At 40.1% G+C, this 19479-nt stretch overlaps 1 protein-coding gene across 2 annotated transcripts in view; it reads right to left on the reverse strand.

Moving 5' to 3' along the window:
* Nucleotides 1-19479, reverse strand: part of tpk1 (thiamin pyrophosphokinase 1) — an 83195-nt gene that overhangs the window by 14113 nt on the left and 49603 nt on the right. Inside the window, exons 7-8 of one of the 2 annotated variants that reach the window (XM_022193689.2) lie at nt 19232-19378; nt 12586-12694 (exon numbers count right to left, since the gene is read on the reverse strand). In XM_022193689.2, coding sequence (XP_022049381.2) covers nt 12586-12694; nt 19232-19378 — 256 coding nt within the window. Of the gene's footprint in view, nt 1-12585; nt 12698-19231; nt 19379-19479 lie in introns of both variants that reach the window. The other variant, XM_022193686.2, reaches the window with a different exon arrangement.

Consider the following 19479-nt stretch of genomic DNA (forward strand, 5'->3'; position numbering starts at 1 on the left):
CTCCCATAGAGTTATTAAATGTACACTGGCAATTTTTATATTTTTAAATGTGTGAATTTGGCAAGCAATTTCACTGCACTGCTTAACTGTGACATTTTTTTTTCTGAAAGAGCTTTTAAATATACTTTCCATCTGTTTACTGGATTTCACTGGAATGTTACACTTGCCCTCTTCATATATCAGTCCAAACCCAAGCATATGCTTCAAGTGTATTTGCTTCCCTCTCACGCACGCATCTACTCTGATTATTCACTGAGTTCTGTGCGATGCCAAAATGCGGCTGACCCACGCTGTGTAATCCAGATCTGATGAGTTCACTGTTAACTGTCTTTGTTGGCCTTTTTCTTCTTTTTAAAAAAATGGAAATTAACATCACATTGATTTTCTGTTGCAATCATATAATTTGTAAGTTTCTTCTGAAAGTTGTTAATCATGCTCTAGCACATGCCACCATGCTATATATTAGGCGTTATAGCCGTTTTGTGCCTCCCATATTCAATAGATGTGTAATTTGGAACAAAACGCGTGTATCTTTGTCATAAAAACAAATCAAGCAGTACTTAAGTCTTGATTATGACTTCAAAGACCCGGAAAACGCAACATGCTGTTAAAGATAAATCTTAGACTTTACTATACTACATCTTGTTATTACAATAACCAAATCCAAGATTCTCCTGAACTTTATGTCACAGCATTGAATTTCTGTTGATTTACTACCCAGCTCTGTGTGAGTGAATATGTATGAGCCCGATGATACGAAGCTGTAAGGAACTGGTGTTGCTGAATGCTGATAGCTTATTTGCATATCAAGTTGAATGGAAGCTTTACAGTAGGAAGCTTCCTCAGCCGTTTTGTCATCAGTGGGCTGACAGCCATTGTTTATTGTCCACAGAAGTTTCCTTGGCTTTTTGTCACATGCAACACACACACACGTATATATATCTGTACACTCATACATAAAAAGAATGTGCAGTGAAACACAAACCAGAGTACAATGAAATGTGCACACGCAAACATGCACACCCCCTAATGCAAAACACAAGCGTATAGAAGATACATTCATCCCCGCCCACACGCCCACCCACACGGTATGCAGGGAAGAGTTCGTTTGTGGGTGACAGGTATTCAAATTCGTTGTTCATTATGATCCACGCTAAGCCAAAAACATCATGACGAAGCAGGTTTTAACACACACAATCACACACACACACACACCATGCCAGAAGCCATAACTCAGACTGTGTTGCTGCAGGATGAAGGCTTTTTAATATTAAGCTGTCAGATGGGAGCGGGCTGAGTCACAAAGAAATGACTAAGGAGGTTTTCTGCACAGCCGGCACATAACGCACACACACACACACACACACATTTAAGATAATATTCAGTCAGTCACAGATGGAGACCCACTGTCTCACTGACCTAAGTAACCATAATCATCCACGAGGGCTTTTTCTTTTAACTTGTTGGAATTAAGTTTTGCGGTGATTTAAAAGTCCTCCAAATGCACATTTAGAGAGTGTTCATTTGCTGACAGTACCTCTTGACCCCTATTTACTTCTTAAGGAACACAATAGATGGCAACCAACGAGAAGCATAATGGGAAATGAGGGTTTAACACAAAGCATAAACCCTGAGGCATGTCATCTGCCATGGTTTGGACTGAGCTCCACATTGCATCTCAAACCCACTGGAGATATACTTTTGTGTGTGTGTTGCGATTAAGTGGCAGTTTATTTCAAAGGCTGAGATATTGCCATCGGTTACAATGTAATGTGCCAGTTGTGGCCTATGACTTTAACCGTGGTAATCCTAATTAAAACATTGTATGTATGTCATTCAAATAGTATTAAAGTTATATGTTCATTGTGAACATAAACACACCTAAAACCCTTTAGATTCTTTAAGTAGGACTATAACAAAACATTATTTGGAAATAAATTCCAAAATCAGAACAAAGCAAAATAAGAAGCTCTGTCTGTTCGTGAAAATCCCTAGCAGAGGGATTTTACTGACAGAAATGTTGAAAATTAGATGACTGTCATGACTTAGAAATGTAATTTTCGCTTTAAACATACACAGGCCACAAAAGCCATTCAAAGACATTGCCTGAAGATCGAGACAACTGATTACAGGTGTCAACCATCTAAAGTGAATGCATTATTTAAAGGATTCAGTCATCTTTTCAAATACATTTTGAAATAATTTTCAGTCAGTGTATGTTTAGCTTGACTATTTTTTATAAACTAGAGGGGCATTCAGAGAGGGCACAATTCTACTGAAGAAGAAGCAGAAGAAGAAGAAGCAGAAGAAAAATAAGCAGAAGAAGAAGAAGCAAAGAAGGAGAAGAAGCCCATTCATAACCGCCATAGTGGAGGCAATGAATGCTAGAAGCTTTACGCATTTTAATGCCTCCCAAGAAAAGGTTGATCTCTCAAAGTGGTCTTCATGTCGTTGATGTAAATACATGGAACAATTTAATAGAAGCATTACAAATGACAGCAGAGTTAAAAGGAGAAAATTTAACAGAAAGTCAAGACTGAACCTTTGAACATGCTCTAGTTTAAAAAAAAATATTTGAGAATTGTCGTCCAACTTGCCAATTACTGTGCATCATCTAAATAGTATCCACAGATCCAGGCTTTTAAGCTGCAACAGTATCAAAGCTTGCAGCATCGATATAGAAATCCCAGTCTCTCCACCATCCACCCACACCCTCTCTCTTCAACCAGATCCAACAAGATCCAAGAAAAGTCTGACAAGCATCATGGCTCAGTTACTTCATATCAAGAAAAAAAACATTCACTTAAAATTGTATCCCAATGGAGGTAGTCATAAACACACACAGGATTTAGGAGGATCAGTTTGCATAAATGGAATACAATATTCATAATCACATTTTCATTACTGTATAAATACCTGTAATTACAAGTCATTGTGTTTTCGTCTGCTTAAAGTAAGCCTTTGTGTGAATCCTCCACCACAGAGCCACCAGGTTGTGTTGCCATGTTTGTACAGTAGCACAGAACAGATAAACCAAACACTAGAGGGTCTTTTGTGCTTATACATTGAGGTTACGGCCACTGTACGTTCTCCTTCACTCTTTGACATAGAGGGCTTTTCAGCTAGTTGCAATCTACAACCTCACAATGCCACTGAATCTTTCACATCGGTCCTTTAATTGCTTACACAAAGTAACAGCGGGTTCTTTCTGTGGGTTTATTGCATCTATGCTTGTGTCTGGTCAACTTGATGAACAGGTGGCAAGAGAAAAAGGAATGCAGAAATGTGCAGGTGTGTGTCAAGGAATGTAATAACCTTGACTTCATGGGTTTCGCCACAGTTGTTTCTCATTGCAACTGAATAGGGATGAAAACCGTAGTAAACAAAACAAGTCATTAACATCCCAACTACGGTGCTCAGCGACTTCAATATGCAATATCAGTGTGTTTATGAGGCCAGGCTGAATATAATTTCAGCTCTGCAAGATTTAATGCCAAAAACTGCTAAACATTATAATCAGTGTAAATAAATCCATAATGCTAGAGAGAGTGCAGAGCATTCCCCAATCTCCAAATAGCTGCAAGAATAATGCTGGGCTTGAACACGCACAAACACAGTGTGATTTCAAGGTTGCTGTGCTCGAGCTGAGCATGTCAGTGGTTTCCAGTGGGTAGCTCCTCTCCTGCTTTCACGGCTGTGGCGACTCAATGACATCCCTCCATGTCAGATTAATGTTACAGTGGTTATTTGCTGTGGGCGGTCTACTGCCACTCATTTTCTGCGGGGTAGAGCAAGGGCAAAAGGAATGCACTACGGCGATGCAAATGAGTGGAGAAAAATAGAGGTTATGGCTATTTAATGCAAATAAATTGGCAGGGGTCTCCTAGTATAGCTGGAGGCAACGCTATCAGCAATTGAAGGTTGGCCAACGAGAACTTTCTCTGTGTTTATGTTTAGTATGGGTGCCTGGCCATGACCAATAAAGAGTGCACAGTACCCATCCATAGTTTGCATAATTGCTGGTATCAGCAACCCAGCTTGAGCTTCGTAAAGGGTGTAAGAAAAAAAATAGTCTCAATCTGAGTCTGCCATTGCTTAAGTTACAAATACTTTAGGTTGTAAGAAAGTGCAACATATTGCAAGACTTGGTAATGATGTATGCAGGCACTGGCCAATTCACGACAACTGTGAAATCGAATGCAATCCAATACAACAGCTCTGCCATGAATTCTCCTTTCACAAAGCTTGTACATTTTTAGTTTTTGTTGACACTGACAAAATTGGGATATTTCAACATTGAGCCAGAACATTAAAACCACTCCCAGGTGACATGTACAACATTGATCATGCTGTAACAATGAAGTGTTTTACGGGAAAAGCTTGGGTCCTGGCATGTGGATGTCACTTTACCAGGTACCACCCACTTAAATATTGCTGTAGAACGAGCACATTCCCCCATGTCAACGGCACTACCTGTCAACAGCGGCCTCATTTAGCAGGAAAATGCACCCCATCACACCACTAAAACTGCTCAGGAATGGCATGAGGAACACAAGACCTCAAGGCACTGACCGGCCTCTGTCACAAAAAAAATGATCCAGAGACCACACCATGCAAGTCAAAGGACCCAAAGGACTTTTGGTTACTTAAATTTTGCATCATACATTTTTTCTTGTCTTATATCCTGGACTGAAGCAGTAAACAGAAGAAGTATCACAGTCAGATCTCACACTCACACTACGCGTGGTTCATTCTGAGGTCATAGCTGAAATGTTTGATGTAAACTTGTAGAGCCCCTTTAGGAGCACTTCATGTTTTACATTTACAGTTATAAATTTTAGGACTAAATTTTGTGCAGATGGAATAAGCACACGGAGCTAAAAACAAACATCAGGACGGCTTCCACAGATGGCCGCTGTATTATTTGGTTCAAAGAAGGAACAGATGCACTGCCTGACATTTTGAATAAGGACAATTAACCAAACCTAGAGACTTCTGGTGAAAATGTGCAAGATTGCAGAACAGAGGCAGACCAGGAGAGCTAACACAGACAAAGAGAGAAGAATAGGTTTAAAGAAAACCTTCTAGAAGGTGTGGATGGCAAGTAAAATCTGCCCCCTCAAACTAGTGACCCGTTTGATCTCTCATTCACATATTTTCCCTGGAGAGAAGCAGGAGAGTTGAGCGTGCCTCACTAGATTAGTACTTGGAGGTTAGAGGTTGAATTTCATTCCTTGCTGAAATACCCATCACTGTTATGTTTCCAGCAAATGATTTGCAAGTTTAGGAATTTTATACAACCTCATCTTGTCACAAGCACCAATGGGTGCTAATTCAACTGCATGTATTTATTTTTTGACTATGAGTTTCCATTCCCTATATTTGCTTGCTAAGATCGCTGGTAGTAGTGCTAAGATGGGTGGGGGCGATTGGAAGTAATAATATTAGAATAAGTGCTGCGATATTAGAGGTAGCATCCTAATACAGTGGGGGGTATTTTTGCAGATATGCCTTTTTCATGCCTTGTACTGTTGTGACTTATGCTAGTGTTTTTTTCCAGATGTCAAGCCGGTCCGAGCTTGCCTTAGCAGGGTCACTGGCTAATGCAGCTCACCTGGACCTTCGAGGCAGTAAAAGCCGACATACGTGTTCACTCTAGGTTCCTCGCATTTCTCTATTTCGAGCCACCCAGTCTCCTCTTCCTCCAGCCTGTGACCCAGAAATGCATCTTAGCATGCAATCTTGAATGATATCTCTGTTCCTAAAATGCATTTCGAGGATAGATGAGGGGAAGAGAGAGGAGGCTTGCTGGACGAGCTATGAGATACACAGGTGTATTCTTGCTGCATCCTTTGTTGAAGTCAGTTCTACACTTGTGGCATACAAAAAAGGGGTATGGCACAAAGCTGTGGGAGCCCAGCTGACAAATGTGTGTATCCAACATATGCTGAAAGCTGTCTTGAACACTCCTGTGCTCATCTGACAGCGATCATGAAATGCAGTGGTAGGTTATAAGAAATATTGAACAGATGATGAAGCTGTGCCATGTCATATTCAACTGGCGTAGCTATAAAACAATGGCTGAAAGCAAGGATGTCTCATTTAGGGAAATGCCCATTGCCATACTGCTCTTTCTTTCTTGCCTCCTCCATTCGCACCTCAGGTGGGAGGCACTCAGAAGCAGAGTCAAGGAAAAGAATCGCAAATGAGAAGAGGAGTCTGTCTCTTCTGTCTACCTAGTATCAACCAGCACACATGACACACATCCACCTGCAACTGTAGTGCTGATATTGCCGATTTCCACACTCCATTGTGGTTGTGTGTTAGTTCATTTGAATGCATTTCATTTCATTTAACTAAATGTCTTGCAAGAAATCACTGCTTGCTACTTTCTTTGAGCCACTTGGTGACACCAGCTCCAGGTTGACATTACCGGATAAGGCCTGGACAGAGCCTCAAACCACAGCTCTGTGGCAGAGCCAGAAGCAGAAGCCCTGAAGCATATCCAGGCAGATGTCACAGGCCACAAGCAAACTGCCACCACAGCCACTCTGAGGCAGGAGGGGCAGCATAAAAATGACAGCATACTCGCTTGCAAGTAATCGTCTCGTTTGTCTCAATTGTCTCAATTGTCTTGTTTGAAAGAAAGTGGATGCCTGGTCAGGGCATGCAAAGAAAGAAGAAAAGATTTAAGAGAACGGCTTATATGAATAAGTTTATGGCCTCAGTAAAATGTGTTTGAGTTGTGTTGAGTTTCTATGATGGGGTCTGTATTTTCGATCGATTATGATATTTGGGAAGAATTTGTTTCTGATTGTTTATAAGAGGGACAACTATTCCTGTCAACTCTTCAAATCAGACTTTACTCTGTATTTTGCACTATATCAATTGGAAGAACTACCCCTGTTTTGATTTATTGTTTCAGTGTGTGTGCCAATAACCATATAATAAATTAAGAGAGAAACTAAAAAAAAAATATGAGGATGAAATGAACAAATATATACTCGACAATGAATTTCAAATTTCTCTGAGTTTGCAAAAACAAGTGGAAAGGAACAGAAGACAGCACCTACATCCTACCTAGCCTCACAGTATGTCCCAACCTCCTCAGCTTTAACTGTCTAAGCAGGGCTACACCGACAACCAATCACAGTGAATGAGTGCAAATTCAAGACGGACAGCTTAAATTTACTCATAATTTACTCATGGTAAATGTGCCTTGCATCTGTTAGGCTGAAGCTTGTCAAATGTCTCACCAGAGACTGAGTGAACAGTAAGTCAAAAAATGATGAAACTGCAATCCACAGGATGAAGCAGGTTTTTTTTTTTTTTAGCAGATTGGCAAGCATCTGCTACAATGAAACATCCTGGAGAAAGTAAGTGAATACCGCTGTGCAAACTTACTGTACTACAAAACCACCTTACCAGTGGTACCTGCTCTAATCTGATATCAAATAACTGAAACAATAAAGGAAGGAGCACAAAGGAGGAGAATTAGATGAGGGAATCAGGGAACAAGAACTTCTTGTGAAAAAGAAAACGGAAGGAACACTTTTATTGCAAACTGACTACATTACAGCTGAGCTTATATGTGCCCATCTGTGTGTGTATGTGTGTGTACATAAACGCAAGCTGCTGTTAAAAGCTCCTACACACTTCTCCACGGTTTCCATAATCTGACGTTTCTGGATGTGTTGGCATGCTCAGACATCAAATGAACCGAACGTCTGGCAGGTCTCTTTCTCACCCTCTCATATGTCATCCCATCATCACTGTTTATTTTCCCACCCTGCTCTTACTCCCCCCCCCCCCCCCCCAAATCCGTCTTTTATCTCCTCACTTTTCGTCTGACTCAGCCACTCCTACCCTGTCATCTTTCTGTTTATCTCTCCTCCTACCGCAACCTCTACATTTCACCTCGCCAGACCATTTTGCGAGCTGCACTTTTATACTTGAGAGTGGCATCGTCGTTGCTGCTCAGGCTCTTATTAAATCAAGCTTTTACCGGATTATGTGATACTGTTTGCCATATCAATATTTACCAGAGTGCGCTGCTGTTAATTGCTGCATGTATATCTCCTGAACAGAAAAACTACAGGTTCTAAGGTTTTCTTCGTCTTCAACTATACCCTACCATGCTCTCTGTTTGGCTTACAAAGTGAACATAACACAAAAAATTTAACACTGTAGAACAATAAAATATTTCTATCACAGAAAAAATCAAATAAAGGCAATTGGAACAGCAGAGTTTCAGCTATGACGATGTACATGCAGGTCTTTATGAATTTACACCACATACGTGTGTGTTTGAGAGATTGCAAGATTTGTGCAACCTCGAGGCATTTTCTGATTAAATATGTTTATAGCCAGCAACTGTTTTGAGGAAGTAATTTGTATAATCTGAGCAATTAATCAGTATAATGAGCTAAATAATTAGCCAATCAGAATTACGTTAATACCTTTGTCATCTTAATTTTCCTCATGCAGTGAATCCAAAAAATACAGGCACCTGCATTGGAGAAAAGCTATGATCATAAACTGCATATGTATTTAGAGAATATGCATTATAACCAGATATTAATGATCACATTAGCCCCAAAAACTTGCATTCATTTTAATATATGTAAGACAAAAGATCTGTGCCTTGGCTGGGTTGGTGACCCAAACCTGGAAAATTGTGGTTATATTTCTCCGTTTCAACTAAAACTGGAAGGGCAAGTTGTAAAATAATGTGACATATGAGCACAAATTCTAAAAAAATTGGTCACCAGACATGATATCATTAAGGAAAACTGCCCTGAGCTGCTGTCTAAACCTCACAACCCATCCTAATATACACACAAATGCATGAATGCAAGCTCAAATGTATAGATACAGACACAACCAACAAAACCCTACGTGCACATATATCGTGACAATACTTACAGACAGTTTCCTGGGGGTGGATTTTAGAACTGATGATTGAAAACGAATGTAATATACAGAAGGTGATAAGCTGCTGAGCTGTCACAGTATCTAGTAATGAGAAGGAAAAGATAGTCAGAGTGTGAAAGAAGGAGAAAAGAATGAGAGCAAATCATTAGGTAAAGGGGAAGAACAGAGGGGAAAAAAGAAATGAAGGTAGGAAGTGAGAGACAGTGTGAATTACAACAGCTCAGACTGAGTGAGAGCAGTGCTACACATACCAGAATAACAGCAACTAAGTCCCATCTATCTGTTCAGCCACCGCTCTCCACAAGACACTGCATTCACGACGCTGTGCACAACACACACTAATTATTGAAGTCACTTCATCATAATATCGTACCCCCCTACATGCATTGTTACATTTAGTACACTGCAGTGGCTTCATTATTTAGTAGCACACACCCCTCCTTTAGTATCATTACCGCAGTGCAGTCCTTTTATTAGACAGCAGTCTCAACAAAGACTCTCTTGAGCCACAGCAATCCAAAGGCTTTCTCATCTGCCTCAGCAATGTTGCAGATGGCTGTTTCACCTCTCTCCCTCACTGCGCAACAGGCTAATGACTCTGAGGAACTCTCTCATCGTCTTTCTACTGCAATTCCAGGTAATAGGAAACAAAATACTACAACAGTTTAATACTAGAACAGCAAAGTATTCCCCCACAACTCGGGCCCTACTGGTCAGTTTTACTTCAAGTGATCCTGAAGTAAATTTTATGGGTTCTATCTTTGCCTGTGCTTTACTTCTCTGCTAAGTTTCATGAAATTTGGCTGGGTAGTTTTTACGTAATCTGCACTGAAAACATACTGCCGCTTTAATTCTCACCTTGGAAAGGTAATAAACTCCTGACTTTGATAATGAAAACTTCATCAGTTTAAAATATTTTTTAAATACGACAATTCCCAGACAGATACAGCTCAACATTAACATTTATATTAAAATGTTCTATTATATATTAATATTTTTAAAGCATTATTGTGGTTTTCAAATGTGTAATTAGCACAAAAAGAGACAGAAAATGCCAGTTGAATATAATCTGGGTGTTGTCATTATTTCTAGGTATGTTTTCATGATGGAATGCATCAAAAGAAATTTACTTTGGTTACATTACTTGCTTCTATGTGTTCCTTCCTATTCTCCTGACGAGCACCATGTTCTTGTCAACACTATGACCTAACTTTTCTTTTAAATAACTGATTCAACCCCTTATTTCTACAAAGCTGAGTACGTATATGTGAGTCAGCATGTGCTCCACTCATTCCAGTGTGAACCTCTGTGATCCAATGTGTTTGTCAAACTCCTTGCAAATTTTTTTTCCAGTCCAATATTTGCCTGATATATGCTGAAAAATGTCCATCCTTTTGGACTGTGTTCTGGGAAGTTGGAAAAGGTTAATGTGCTATTCAGTTGCTTGACTATGTTGACAAAATAATTGTGCAAATGTAAAACTTAAAAGAAGCCAATTCTGCCAATTTAACACTGCTGTGTAACATACAGATTAATTGCATAATGGTTCATATGTCTCCTAACAAAATATTTCTCAAACGGACTACACACCTAGCAGCGAAACTTCCTGTCTTATTGGTATCTATGCATAACTGCTCATATCTTTGTTATAATAATGCCCATGGATGGTGGAAAAACTAATAAAATGAGCCTTTCTCCAATGCTGTGAAGTGTCCATCATCTGGACAGCAATGCATTTCCTTGCACTGAACACCAAACAAAGCTGTGTGGAAGCAAAGCGCGAGCGTATGTGAATTTGTATACCTCAGCTGACCGCAGATTATCTGCAAATTTCCCGCAGAAATCATTGAGCAGATTGCTTCTGTCATGACCTTCAGGATCTGACTGTGCTGACAGCGGTATGTTTTTCCTCCTGGTACCACGGGGCATCGACCCATGTGCTCCTACGTTCCAGTATAGTTGACATGGTGTCTCAGCCTGGCCTTCGTGTCTTAGAGGGTCAGCTGAACAAATAAAAACAAAAGCACATTTCCCCTCTTATTCCTGCTGCTATCTGGCAATGTGTTTTCTAAAGGCCTTGGAGATATCCCGCTCTCAGCTTTCTGCGCACTGATGTGTACAGTGTCTGAACGGATTTCACAACAGCATAAATTATTGATAAAGCAACAAAAAGTGAACATATGATATAATTAACTAGGGGCAGGGGTATTTCGGCTCATCCTGCATTTTCCCCTAGAGTACAATAACCAGAAAAAAATGTTTGCTCAATAACTGACTAAATTCACGACTCTGGATCAAAACAACATGAATCGCTGCAGAATTTTATTCTTGAAAGAACGAGTAAACACAACCTCTGGATGAAAACAAAAAAAATAAATAAAAAAAAAAAACGTCTCCACTGGGCCAGAGAAGCTGTAATGGCTGACAGCCTAAAACTCTTTCGTTATAGAAAGATCATATATTTTTCATCACAGAAACGCTTTGAACCCAAGTGTGGGGTAACATTTCAACTTCTAAAGAGCCTCAGTGTCACCCGAGAATGGTGCTGCTCTGACTTGGGCTTCCCCAAGCAAACAAGTTGAATTGAAAACCCTGTACAGACACGCATTTAGACAGTAAATACGAACACACAACGCAGTGAAAAAGGGTATAACATGATGCACTCTTGCTATACAAACAGCCATGGAGTAAAACATGAAAAAAAAAATGAAATTCCTAATTTTTTGTTTCATATTCTGGTTCTTCCTTTCGACCTCACAGGGGAATCATTACTTGTAGCCTTCTAAATATGCATGTGGTTAATTATGCATCTTGTTATCACTGGATAATCTGCATAGGACTCTCATGTATAAAGTCCCCCTCATTAGCATTCAGAAAGCCACTTCACAGGTGTGAGTAAATATACAACATAGTGTAGCTGATTAGAATAAAACTCCCCCCAAAAAAACACATATGCAAACAACAAGGTAATAAATAGGGCCGGAGAGCCACACACAGACACTCACTTATTCAAACACTCATAGAGACACGCTTAAACAAGCACAGGCACATAAGCGTGCTCACTCAAGTGTATAGATTCCCAGAAACGTGTGGCGGACACCCACCGCAAAAAGTCGACGCATTATGCAACCCCACTGACAGAAGGTCCAGGTTTCCCTCGTATGGGTGGCAGTTTGGTCTGTGCCAACTCATTAAGAACACAGCTGGCCATGAGGGTTGGAGGGGGGGTAACGACACAGGGGTCCTCAGATAAGTGTCTGATTAGATTTTCACATAAAGCCCGAGAATACTGAAAGCTCTTTGCGACACGTTCTGTATCTTCAATAGGAAACTTGTTCAAAACTGCAGCTTCATTTGACGGAAGAAAATGAAGCATATGTGCTGAACTGTATCTTTTTTATGCTTGCGAAAAAGTTGTTTTCACTGTGAATGGAGAATTGAACACTCGGTGCTGAAGTCCCTCTATAGTCTTCCACTCTCTTTTTTTCTCATCCACAGTAGACTTGTTATCTCCGGCTACCACGATACATTCCACTGAGGCTGCAAAGTTCAGCAGCAAGGAAAGCTAGAGACTAATTTCTGGCTGTGAAGCATCATTCAAAGGCTAATAATAATAAGAATAATAAAATGAATAAACAACAAGGGACTCACTCAGATTCCATTTCAGCCCAGTGGTGGTTGTTTGGCAGGGCCCACCTACAGGAATGAGGCCGCACCAGTCTCCCTCCAGACCTGTGTTCACCTCCAGTCTGTGGCTGCCCTGCTGGCACACAGCAAGAATGTGACAACAAATTAGTATTTATCCGTGTGTGTATGAAAACAATGAGAAAACAAATGTGAGGCGAGACTTCTTCAACTTTTTCATCCCTGACTGAAAACCTTAGCTTCTTCACCCAGGGACCAAGGCTCATTAAAATAAATTATTGCTCTTGTCAAAGCTGTAGCCCATTTTCAGTCCCTACCAACACTTAAAAGGAAGACCTTGCCATTCTGAATTATAGTCTATTTTACAGCGTGTTATGAGGAGTCAAAAGATTTTCCATACTGACACCCATAACTGTACTAAAAACCAGCTTCAAACTTTGAAGAAACGTACAGTTATGAATACCTCACTTGAAGCTAAGAGGCATACTGTAATCTATTCTCGGGTTTCAGAGGGAACGGTTTCTATCTTGGATGAGGAGGATAGCTGGCAAGATTAACAAGCATCTCCCAATGGTGTCTGAAAGATAAACGAGGAAAAGTTTTTGAGAAGAGTGACATTTTATAAAGTGCTCTACAAAAGAATAAACATGAACAAAACTAGGAAATGTCACAGCATCCCTTTGAGAAAGTAGGACTGGGAGACAAAAAGCAAGAGAATTACAGTGTAGGTGGAAGCTAGTGTCCAACTCTTCAGGCTGAATAATGACTTTGCTCTGAACGCACTGGCTATAATAAAGCCTGGAATATAAAAAGGTCAAAATAAAGTTTCTCTTATTCATAGTGTACAAAAAAAAGACACAAAGAAATACCACAGTCTCATTACAGCACATGTATTTGGTGAGGACGCACTGTGGCTGCAAGAAACCAAAAATCCCTGAAATTTAATAAGTACAAAGCACCAACACTTTGAATATCTTCTCAGTCAATGTATAATCGAGGGATATATCTTGCATACATTCTTATTAAAAGTATAAAAAAAAAATAAGTTTTTTTCTGTTCATTTAGATCACGTCTTTACAAATTCCATAATTACTTATTATGGAAACAATCACTTGTTAATTAAAAATGACTGGATATTACAAAAATATCAACTAAACAACTGTCTGAATTTAATAACAACCACCTTTTAATTAGCTAAACAATAATAAAAATGAGCTTATTCACAAATTGTTTCACACTTATTAAGTTGAGATGATAATGACAGATGTTTCTTTTTTGGTAATATTTCAAATTTTAGATGGAAAATATCAAATTGTATCCATGTCTAAGGAATCACTTTCAACTAAGTTACCTCTCAAGGAAGTGTGCAAATTCCAGATCACATGACCTGCTCCTCATGATGTCATTTCCTCCTGAAGAAAAGACTGGCAAGACTCCAAGGTTTGTTCTTTGTCCTCTTTCTGACGTATTTAAGATAAAGTAGTGTGTGAGTGAAGTGTGGACAGTGTTACTATAATATCTATAAATAACTTTCAATTTCAGTTGTACTCAAGTGTATATATAATATTTAGAAAAATCTTTCTCTAAAAATGCCATGCGGTGTTTGGTTATAGGCGGCCATGTTGATTTTAGGCCTAAAAATGGCAAAAATGTCAACTATGATCCCTGTCGGCTATGTCACAAGGAGTCCCGCACTTAAATATTGACCCTTCTATTTACTGTTGCCTTTTATACCTAAATTGTTATACACACGTGGACAAAATTGTTGGTACCCCTCAGTTAAAGAAGGAAAAACCCACAATTCTCACTGAAATCACTTGAAACTCACAAAAGTAACAATAAATAAAAATTTATTGAAAATTAAATAATCAAAATCAGCCATCACTTTTGAATTGTTGATTAACATAATTATTTTAAAAAAACTAATGAAATAGGGCTGGACAAAAATGATGGTACCCATAACTTAATATTTTGTTGCACAACCTTTTGAGGCAATCACTGCAATTAAACGATTTCTGTATTTGTCAATGAGCGTTCTGCAGCTGTCAACAGGTATTTTGGCCCACTCCTCATGAGCAAACAGCTCCAGTTGTCTCAGGTTTGATGGGTGTCTTCTCCAAATGGCATGTTTCAGCTCCTTCCACATATGTTCAATGGGATTCAGATCTGGGCTCATAGAAGGCCACTTTAGAATAGTCCAACGCTTTTCTCTCAGCCATTCTTGGGTGTTTTTGGCTGTGTGTTTTGGATCGTTGTCCTGTTGGAAGACCCATGACCTGCGACTGAGACCAAGCTTTCTGACACTAGGCAGCACATTTCTCTCCAGAATGCCTTGATAGTCTTCAGATTTCATCGTACCTTGCACACTTTCAAGACACCCTGTGCCAGATGCAGCAAAGCAGCCCCAAAACATTACTGAGCCTCCTCCATGTTTCACTGTAGGGACAGTGTTCTTTCCTTCGTATGCTTGGTTTTTGAGTCTATGAACATAGAGTTGATGTGCCTTACCAAAAAGCTCCAGTTTGGTCTCATCTGTCCAAAGGACATTCTCCCAGAAGCTTTGTGGCTTGTCAACATGCATTTTTGCAAATTCCAGTCTGGCTTTTTTATGAGTTTTTTTCAGCAGTGGTGTCCTCCTTGGTCGTCTCCCATGAAGTCCACTTTGGCTCAAACAACGACGAATGGTGCGATCTGACACTGATGTACCTTGGCCTTGGAGTTCACCTTTAATTTCTTTGGAGGTTGCTCTGGGCTCTTTGGATACAATTCCAACGATCCGTCTCTTCAATTTGTCATCAATTTTCCTCTTGCGGCCACGTCCAGGGAGGTTGGCTACTGTCCCGTGGGTCTTGAACTTCTGAATAATAAGAGCCACTGTTGTCACAGGAACTTCAAGCTGTTTAGAGATGGTCTTATAGCCTTTACCTTTAAGATGTTTGTCTATAATTTTTTTTCGGATGTCCTGGGACAATTCTCTCCTTCGCTTTCTGTTGTCCATGTTCAGTGTGGTACACACCTTTTCACCAAACAGCAGGGTGACTACTTGTCTCCCTTTAAATAGGCAGACTGACTGATTATGAGTTTGGAAACACCTGTGATGTCAATTAAATGACACACCTGAGTTAATCATGTCACTCTGGTCAAATAGTTTTCAATCTTTTATAGAGGTACCATCATTTTTGTCCAGGCCTGTTTCATTAGTTTGTTTTTTTAAATAATTATGTTAATCAACAATTCAAAAGTAATGGCTGTTTTTGATTATTTAATTTTCAATAAATTTTTATTTATTGTTACTTTTGTGAGTTTCAAGTGATTTCAGTGAGAATTGTGGGTTTTTCCTTCTTTAACTGAGGGGTACCAACAATTTTGTCCACGTGTGTATTTTAATACAAAGACAAAAAAATGTTGACAGCCACAGCTCACATCAATCATCTGAAAGAATCATACAGAAAAATGCAGCAAATACAGACACACTCAAGTGAGAGTTTGAAACGTTTCAAATGTGACAGGTTTAAAGTAGAGCTCCCTTTGCTTGGCTTCTTGGAGGTTCAGGGCCAGGGGGAAGGAATGATGGGAAGATTCAAAGCTTTGGAGCTTTTGGTGTTCAGGAAACAACCCTGAGGTCGTTTTCTATACATAAACACGGTATCTTTGTGTAAGTGTGTCACAAAGAGACAGTGTATGTGGAAAAGAGAAAAAAATGCACGTTATGTCTTCAGATTCCCTTAGTGTTGTATTTGCCACTTTCAGTTGAAACTGTTTTTGTAAAATGTACAGGTTTGCAGGAATAAGCTCACCACAAGCACATGTGCATAGCAATGAAAGAGAATTTGGGGAAAAGCTAAAAAAGGGCAATATTTTAACCATATAAATTGCAAAGCAGTAGATTTCTGCTGCTCACATCCGTCTGATATGTGTAGCATTGATCGAAGTTGCACTGCATAATTTTCCCTTCTGAAATCAGAATTTTCAACGTATTCGCCTTCAGATAGCTGCAGGGATTTAATGAAGAGAATGAGAAGCTTTGAATGCAGAATAAAACAGCTGTGGACAAGATCTGCTGGAGGAATCACCAATAATAATTTAGAGATCAATGCAGGCGGCTTTACCAACATTTCTGCTTCAAGCAGAAATCTAATGTTTTCATGCCCATTTACATGCATCCACTAGCTGGGGAGCGACTAATTAAAAAGGTTTATTTACATTTTAAACTGTATTCAGTCATTGCTGCACATTTGCTCAGAGTATTTAGTTGGCTTTTGCTGGTAAAATCACCCAAGTGGCAGCAGATTGACAGATGTAGTTCGGAGACGTCTGTTCTCTCCGTACAGTCTCCCACCTCCCACCTGTTCGCTCGCCTACTCCCACTTGTTCATTGTGCACTTTGCACTCGGCACCAAAATACCACACAGATGCTCAAGGTCGGGAAATTACCAAACTGTCGGAACGCGGCAAAAATATTTAACCATCATGTTAGAATATAATAGCAAAAGTATTGTATTTGTTGTCTTGCTCTGAATTATTCATTTCAGTACAGAAGACATGATACTAGGCCAGTTCTTTACCACTCGTTTATATTTGTTTCATGTTTGAATGCCACAACTTGCTCCAGCAGAAAAGTTGGAGGTGAGTTACATATTTTAGGTATGGCACTTTATCATTTAAATCAGCTTCTGCACTGACAAGTTTCACTCCTCAAAAGGGCATCAGGTAAACAAGCTTGTAGTTCTGACCCGAAGTGTGCGTGCGTGTGTGTGTGTGTGAGAATGATTTATAGCATGGATTGGGCTGACACAGTGTTGTGCATTGTGCGTCCCACAACACAGAGCAAGCGTTCTCAAGCATCTTCAGGGGGCTGGGATACTAATTTAAGTAAATGTGGCTCCGCGTGGCCCTCCGACCGAGACTCAATGGAGCAGATAGCAGGAGAAAACCAAACCAAGCTCATGAACTCAGTGCAACTTGTGTCTTTCTTTTTCTAGATCCAAATTGAGTAAATTTAGCACTACCGTGGGATTTAGGCTGATTAAAACATCCGCTTTTCATGTAGGGACTCGGAATCAAAAGCTTGCAGCCCTTACTGTGTCCCTACCCATAATTTAATATAAGACACCAGAATTATGCAATGCCCTGAGCCAGCTATAGAAAACACATGACTTCTGCGGATTTCCCAAAGATAGAATAATAATACTTAGACACCTCATTTGGGAGGCAAAAGCTAAAACAAACAGACACAGCCCTAATTAAGTCAGAACATATTTGTGACTCTGACATGCCCTGATTTAATTAAGATGAAAAAGCGCATCTCACTCACTTTTATAAAATGTGTAGGTTTAATGACTATACACTATATTTCCAGGTGGTATAATCTGCTTAATTTGCTAAACAGATGGTCTTCATTTTTTGTCCGCATGTTTGGTGTGTGTACGAAACATCAACATTTCTGCTGGTATTGATTGTAGCACCAAATCCTGAAGCAAAGCACGTAACGCATCTGTGATTGCACGGAATACGGGCGGTGAGGATATTTGGCAAAAGTTGTAAACACTTCAATTACAGATGTAACTCGAACAAATAGCACCGGGCCCTTCGAAGGTTGCGTTCACCTTCATGTACAGGCGTCTGCGTTCATCAGTCGCTGGCGAATTGGAGCTGCGTTGACAAACGAGCTTAATTTACCCTCACTGAAGTAAGATTAATTGGAGGTGTCGAGGTATGAAGCAGCAAATGACAACACGCCTTTGGAATAATGACAAGAAGTCGTGAGAGAGTGTATGAGCGAGAGGTTTACTTAAGGTATTACAAGGTGTCATCAGGAAGTGTGACAGTTCGCCGTTTGTCCCGAAGACCTCGCAAATAAACAGCACAAGGGGGAAAAGGAAGGGCTACAAAAGAGCAGCGTGGGTCCCAATTGGCGGCCGCTCAGCCCACTTGTAAACTCAATCAACTGAGAAACATGAGAAAGTGGCTAACACTGAGGAAAAACAATTCGGGAGCATCAAAAGAGACTCTCGCTCTCTCATTCGAAACAGCAAATTGGGGCACCATAAGAGCAGAGGAGTGTGTGTGTGTGTGTGTGTGTGTGTGTGTGTGTGTGTGTGTATGTGTGTGTGTGTGTGTGTGTGTGTGTGTGTGTGTCTTGAAGTGATTACTTAACAAAGAAACAAAGTGTTCAACACTCCAATCAAGGTGGAAGCAGAGCAAGGAAAAGAACATTTTTTGAGAGAGAACAAGAAAATGAATTGAAGGACGGGGAGAAGGGTGATTAGGAGGACCAGGAGATGTTACGGCAGGAGAGCCCAATGTGGGTCTAGTGTGGAAAAAAAATACACTCTGGGTCTGCTTGTGTGGATAGTGTTTATATGCGACATGAAAGAAAGGTTTAGTAAGTCCACCTTCAGCTCCATGGAAAGCAAAATACTCTGGAATTGACATTCTAAGAGGTATGTGTATACGGTTTTTAGCTTGTTTTTCATTTTATACATGAGTAACAATGGTCAGTTGGCTCTGTAGCTCAACAGACAGAAAACTAAAAGAAAAATGCTGGCTAGGACGACGGCACAGTAGTATGTCTATGCATAAAAGTAAAGACTAAGTAGGCAAATGACTCTATTAATGCCAAAGGGAAATTGTGCGTTTAAAATACACTCACGGGTCTGAGTAGATATGCCAAGCTCGTTTCCTGTATGATCAACAGAGGGAGACGCGTCATGGACAAAGCGTGATAGAGGGTCTCCACAGATGCCATTGTCTGGTCCAGTCTGCCTGCCAGACCACCCAATGCCACTATAGCATCCACCTGGAAAGACAAACAGAGTTTATTAGGACACAAAATAGTGCGACGGTTTAATAAAGTGCTCTGGTTATCTGGCAGGATGCTGCTATTTGCTCCACTGAAGC

The sequence above is a fragment of the Acanthochromis polyacanthus genome, chromosome 20 (genome assembly GCF_021347895.1).
Source record: "Acanthochromis polyacanthus isolate Apoly-LR-REF ecotype Palm Island chromosome 20, KAUST_Apoly_ChrSc, whole genome shotgun sequence".
Classification (NCBI taxonomy): domain Eukaryota; kingdom Metazoa; phylum Chordata; class Actinopteri; family Pomacentridae; genus Acanthochromis; species Acanthochromis polyacanthus.